This window comes from Cheilinus undulatus, linkage group 8 (genome assembly GCF_018320785.1).
Source record: "Cheilinus undulatus linkage group 8, ASM1832078v1, whole genome shotgun sequence".
Lineage (NCBI taxonomy): Eukaryota > Metazoa > Chordata > Actinopteri > Labriformes > Labridae > Cheilinus > Cheilinus undulatus.
Window position 1 is genome coordinate 46,344,059 of NC_054872.1, and position 6,225 is coordinate 46,350,283.

Sequence of the window (6,225 nt, forward strand, 5' to 3'; positions counted from 1 at the left end):
AAAGTTGTGTAGAAGCTCATTCTCTATACCAGCTTACAGACTTTTTAATTCTAGCAGAAACAAATATCCTACAACATTGCTGTCTACTGTTGAAGTTAGTTTTTGAAGTTAGAGATGGTTTGTGTACTTGAATTTTGAGCAGTGAATCGACACATCCCTCCAGACCAGCAGGTGGCAGTGGTGTCTGGAGCTTGAAGAGCACACTGAAGGCTGTAGAGAGCACTTCCTGTTCCCTGTGGTGTTGTCACTGAGACATATTTGATATGAAGCTGTATATTTTAGCATACAGGAGACTCATATGGGTTCATTTACTAGATGAAGTTATTTACTAGATGATGCAGTAGAATCGCCTGGGTGGGATTTAGAGGCAGAATTTTTCTGTTTTATGCAGATATTTGTGAGTAAGGTAAGAGACACTCTAGAAGAGACTGAATGAAGCACTGATGTGTGTTGTTAGCTAGCTTGAATACTAATGTGCTGTTGGCAGGTTTAATCTACAACAATGCATCACATTGTATTTAAAATGCCAGTTTTTAGCATTGCTGTCATGGACCGTTACATTTCTCTAGAGCTACTTTGGCCAATTTGAGCCTTTCAGAAATAGAAGCATAACAGTGTGAGGTTTTTTAAGTATATTAACTCTGTTTGACAGGGGTATAATGATGCTGATAATGCTTGGGGTGATTTTGAAGTGATAAACACATTTTTGTGTCCAGCAGAGTTTCTATTGTCTTCACAGTTCTCATTACGCCATACCTGTGTGCAGTACTTAAAATCTGCCACCAGGTGGGGGTAAAGAAGTTTAGACCAAGCAGCAACCTGCTGTCCTGATGAATGAAGCCAATGCAGTCTGTGGTTTAGACCAGTGGTACTCCACCCTGCTCAAACAAAGAAACAAATTGTTGAAAAGCACCATTGCAAGAGCCACAATCTAAGTGGTGAAAAGTGGCAAAAACGGGTTGAAGAGGTGACAAAATAAGTTGTAGGTGGCAAAAAGGTCAATAAGTGGTATAAATGCATCAAAAAATGAGTGAAAAGTGACTAAAATGAGCAAGAAGTACCAAAGAGTGGCAAAAATGTGAATAAAAAAGTGGCATTCAGTGGCAAAAGGCAGATTGAATGGGCGATAGGTCACAAAAAATGACCCAAAAAGCGGTAAAGAGATTGCAAATAGCAAAAAGCAGAATAAAAGCGTCAGAAACTGGTGAAAAGGTGGCAAAAACAGGATAAAAGTGGCAAAAACAAGTGGCAAATATAGGCTTGTATCTCTAGAAACTGATTAACAGTAGCAAAAAGATACCAAAAAAAGCTAATAAGGGCAATGGAAATATACAGACAAAAAATTAAGGTTGACATAAAAAGCCAACTGTATAAGGGTAGGAGAAAAACTCGCTAATGTGACTTGAAATGGATAATTTCTGACATCAGAGTTTCCCTTTTTAAGGTTTTCTGGGGGCATAATATTTCAGATTAAGACAAAAGAGACACAAATTATCACAAAAGAGCCACACGTTGAGTGGTTTAGACGAACATTTCAGGTCATAACTAAGGCTTGGCTGCATGCATCACTGTAATATCCTATATATGAGGTCAGTTAAAAATTAGAAACAGCTCTGTTTTCAGGTTTGGACATATTCAAGGGGTGTCTAAATAGTTTATAGGAAGTAGTAGTAGTAGAAAATACTAGAAATTCTCAAGTTTAAAAAAAAGTTAATTTAGGGGGAAAAAATTAAAAATTTGACTTTACAAGTCACATAAAAGGTAGAATTTTTGAGATTATTAAGTCCAAGAGTCAAAAATCCATTTACTGGTTTTAGTTTTTTGTTTGTTTGTTTGTTTGTTTTGGTTTGGGTTTTTTTTGTATATTTTTTACTTTACAATATTGTTTGTCAGTTTATAAACTTCAAATCTTTGAGTCTCTAAAGTGAAAATTTAAGACTTTTTAAACTCTGAAATGTCTAGCTTTACTTGCAGATTTCTGACTTTTAAAACCTGAAATTCTGAGGGTTTTTTCCTTGAAATTTGTTTTCTTTTCTTACAAACATTTTGACATTTTGATCAGAAACTAACCACTTCTATCTATTTTTTTTTGTCTTTTAGGTTGGCCCTAGTATGCTGCTGTACATTATGTTTCTGATTATGATTTAGAAAAATGTAATTTTGACAACGTCATTGCTGTTTCCACCCATTTTTGCCACATTTGTCTCATTCGACTTATTTTTGTCACTTTTTTACCAATTATTTTCTTCATGTTTTGCACAGGTGTCCACTGGGACTTGAGGATGAACTGATTGCGTTTTGGGGGTACAGGGTCAAAAGTCACTGGGATCTTGTGATCACAGTATTTCAAGAATGCATTGAGAGATTTTATCAAACCTAAACTCAGAATTTAGGGTGAACTGACTTTAGAGGTCATAGGCCATTATTTTGGGGCTTAAAAGTTTATTACCAAGCATGCAGCTACTTCATTAAAATGATAATAATTCTGCTAATCACTACCATAAAAACACCTCTTCTTGGCCCACTACTGAACATTCACCTCTTGGCAATCGTTTACCTGGCTAAGGCATAGAAGCACCAGACATTACCTCTAAGATGTAAAGGCTAGAAGTCAAAAATGGATGCATTATGCAAGAGCAAGTTACTGAAAATATAGTTCTTTGCCTGTGCCTCCTTGTAGAAATGCTTAATTGGAATCTGTGCTTAGCTAACTTTCATATTTTTCAGCTCTTACCGTGATGAAACAGGAGTACCAGGACCTCATCTTGCAGGCGTGTGGAGCTTCATCTCTACGTGTCGGTGCAGACATCCAGACTCTGTGGAGCGGCTATGGGAAGATCGTCCGAGTTCACCTGGAGGGCTGCGACCGGCCTTCTGTGGTCGTCAAACACGTTAAGTTTCCAGAGGAGGTGGAGCACCCTGGAGGCTGGAGCACAGACCGGTCTCACACTCGTAAAGTTAGATCTTACCAGGTAGAGACGCACTGGTACCAGAACTGTTCCACCAATCAGAGCTGTCGGATCCCTGCCTGCCTGGCCGCCTGTTCCCATGGAGACGAGATGCTGATTGTGCTAGAAGATCTGGATGTGGCTGGTTATGATCAGAGAAGGTAAGACTACACAACATGTTGGATTTAGTAATGAGAAGACCTGTCTACAGAAATGTCTGGGCCCCTGAAAACCAGAGAATGGGCCCTACGCAGTTCTGATTATCTGATGATGTCAGCGCATATGAGTTGGATCAGTAGCATTGGTGCTAGCATCCTGGCTAACTGCTCCTTCATTCTGGAGCTTAAAACTGTGTCAAACTTTAATCAGGTTCTGATGTTCAAAATACTTACTGGTTCAACTTTTTAACCCCTTTTCATCTCTGTTTCCATCCATTTTTGCCGCTTTTAACCAAACCCTTTTAACTACTCTTGTTTCAAATGTTTCCACTTTTGCAGCCATTTTTGCCACTTTTTTCCCACTTTTGGACCCTTAACCCATTTTTGCCTCTTTTAAACCGCTTTTCAACCATATTTCCACCCATGCTTTTTTTTTTTTTACCTTTTTGCCTTTGCTAACTCATTTTGCCATTTTTTTCCTGCTGTTCACCATCTTTCCACCCATCTTTGTCCCTTTTTTGCCCTACTTGACCTATTTTTGCCACTTTTAAACTGCTTTTCACCATATTTCAACCAATCTTTGACCCTTTTTTTGCCTTTCTTGACCCATTTTTGCAACTTTAAAACTGCTTTTCACCATATTTCCACCAATCCTTGACCAGTTATTGCCTTTCCTGACCCATTTTGCCATTTTTTTCCTGCATTTCACCATATTTCCAACCATCTTTGACTCTTTTGCCTTTCCTGACCTTTTTTTGCCACTTTTTACTGCTTTTCACCATCTTTCCACCCATCTTCGTTCCTTTTTTGCCCTTCCTGACCCATTTTTGCCACTTTCAAACCGCTTTTCACCATATTTCAACCAATCTTTGACCCTTTTTTGCCTTTCCTGACCCATTTTTGCAACTTTCAAACTGCTTTTCACCATATTTCCACTAATCCTCGACCCTTTATTGCCTTTCCTGACCCATTTTTGCCACTTTTAAACTGCTTTTCACCATATTTCAACCAATCTTTGACCCTTTTTCGCCATCCAAACAGCTTTTCAACATTTTTCCTTTCATCTATAACATTTCTTGCCTTTTAAACTAATTTGTGCTACCTTTACCCTGTTGTTGCAACTTACATTTATCACTTTTCATCACTTTTTTCTGCCAATTTTTGCCACTTTCAACCCATCTTTGCCTCTTTTTGCAATGGTGTAATTATTATCCCCAAAAGTTATTTTTATTTCCTTCTAATTTATATACATTTTATAAAGGCAATTGTACTAAAGCATACATAAATACGATAAATTTCTTGCTGCTTTGATAAGAGTGTTTATTATACAGGTTATATATAAAATATGGTTATGGGACCCCCATTTGGCTTGACCCCAGAAATCGGCAACCTTGAGTCAAGACGTTTTTCAATGTATTTATTGGCATAGGAAAAATGGTCTTGATGAGCAGGGATAAGATGTTGCCTCATGAATGTGGTTTATTTCTCTTGTAGGACCAGTGTGAAGGAGAAAGAAATAAAGGCCTGTCTCAGCTGGCTTGCTAACTTCCATGCTCTCTTCCTGGGTGTGGCCCCTGAGGGTCTCTGGCCCATTGGTACGTACTGGCACCTGGACACTAGACCGGATGAGCTGGAGGCCATGGATGATGCTGAACTCAAAGCAGCAGCTGGTGAAATTGACAGAGTACTGAATGAATGCAGCTTTAAAACCATTGTTCATGGAGATGCTAAACTAGCAAACTTCTGTTTCTCCCAGAGTGGACGTGACGTGGCGGCCGTGGACTTCCAGTACGTGGGTGGGGGCTGTGGGATGAAAGATGTTGTGTATTTTTTAGGAAGCTGCATGGAGGAGAAAGAGTGTGAAAAGAGAGTCCCGGGCCTTCTGGACCACTATTTTGAAGAATTGAAGCAATCAGTGAAAAAAGACGTGGACTTTGCTGCTTTGGAGAAAGAGTGGAGGGAGATGTTTGCATTCGCCTGGACTGATTTTCATCGCTTCCTGCTCGGATGGATGCCTGGACACTGGAAAATCAACCGCTACAGCAAACAGCTGACCAGACTGGTTCTGAACAAACTGAAACGTGGAACTAAAGCTTCAGAAAGTTGATTGTGTAGCTGAAGTTAGCAAAGTACACTCTTGTGTTCAGGTTGGTCTTCGCTACATGAAAACTGACAAATAAATCAATCACAGGCACAAACACTTTACATTTTTTTTGTCTCTTCAAATTAAGTTTATCAAACAATTTATGGATAGCTCATGAGATAGATTTTGTTTTTTAAATAAATTTACCATATGCACTTGTGCATATAGTTATTATTTAAGCTGATGGTGAAAATAACAAGACCAAGAAGGATTACTAGACTGTTATTCTAAAGTTATTTTACCTACTTATGAATAAAATTCTTATCAAAACTTGCTTAATCATGATAGTTATTTGGAAGGAGAGCTTTTGTTGTCAGTTTCTTTATATCTGTTAATAGTGTCTTTTAAAGATACTATAAGCTAGATTGACAACAATAAATTCATAATGTCATGAAGCCAAACGTACAGTTGTTAAAGCCGCTTCAGTATTAAGCTATCCATTACATTATTATATTCTTCTTACTAGCTGTTAAATCTGATCTTTTTATGGCCAACTACTACATCAGCTTTCGCCGTGCCACACACAGAAACTTGAAGAAAATTTGATTAGTAGAATACCCCGGAAAAGCTGCCTCTGTCAGTGAGAAAGTGTTACATTTACTTCGCAAAGGAAACAGTGGTAACTTGCTAAAGACAGCTGTGATTTGAGCCCGTCTGTCAGTATTGGATTATTTATAAATAGGTGGCATCATTTCTGTGAATTAAAACAGTGCTATATCCGTGCTGTGTATTCAGTTACAGAGAACTGAAAAAGGAAAAAACAGAGTTGTAGGGCTTTGCAGACTTTCCTGTTGCACCACTCGCTGGCATCTTTGCAAATGTTAATGAAACTGAAGTGGAGGGTGACACCTCTTAAAGCTGTTGCAGAGATAATTCATGATGAAAATGTTTTGTGTTTTTCTTAATTTTGAAAAACACTAACCCACTCTGTTACCTCTCCGTCAGTATCCACCATCATTGCTCTGTTAGATATTTT

General features: G+C 38.4%; 1 protein-coding gene across 2 annotated transcripts; it reads left to right on the forward strand.

Annotated features, from left to right (window-relative positions):
- Positions 1 to 246: 246 nt before the first annotated feature.
- pkdc (protein kinase-like domain containing) lies at positions 247 to 5,291 on the forward strand. Of its 2 annotated transcripts, XM_041793908.1 has the most exons (4): positions 247 to 406; positions 2,728 to 3,109; positions 4,601 to 4,776; positions 4,863 to 5,001. In XM_041793908.1, exons 2-4 carry the CDS (start codon positions 2,739 to 2,741, stop codon positions 4,871 to 4,873), a joined length of 558 nt encoding a protein of 185 aa, XP_041649842.1. In that variant the 5' UTR covers positions 247 to 406; positions 2,728 to 2,738; the 3' UTR covers positions 4,874 to 5,001. The 2 variants fall into 2 exon arrangements, with proteins under 2 accessions (XP_041649842.1, XP_041649841.1); XM_041793907.1 differs by having other exon boundaries at positions 4,601 to 5,291.
- The last annotated feature ends 934 nt before the right edge of the window (positions 5,292 to 6,225 follow it).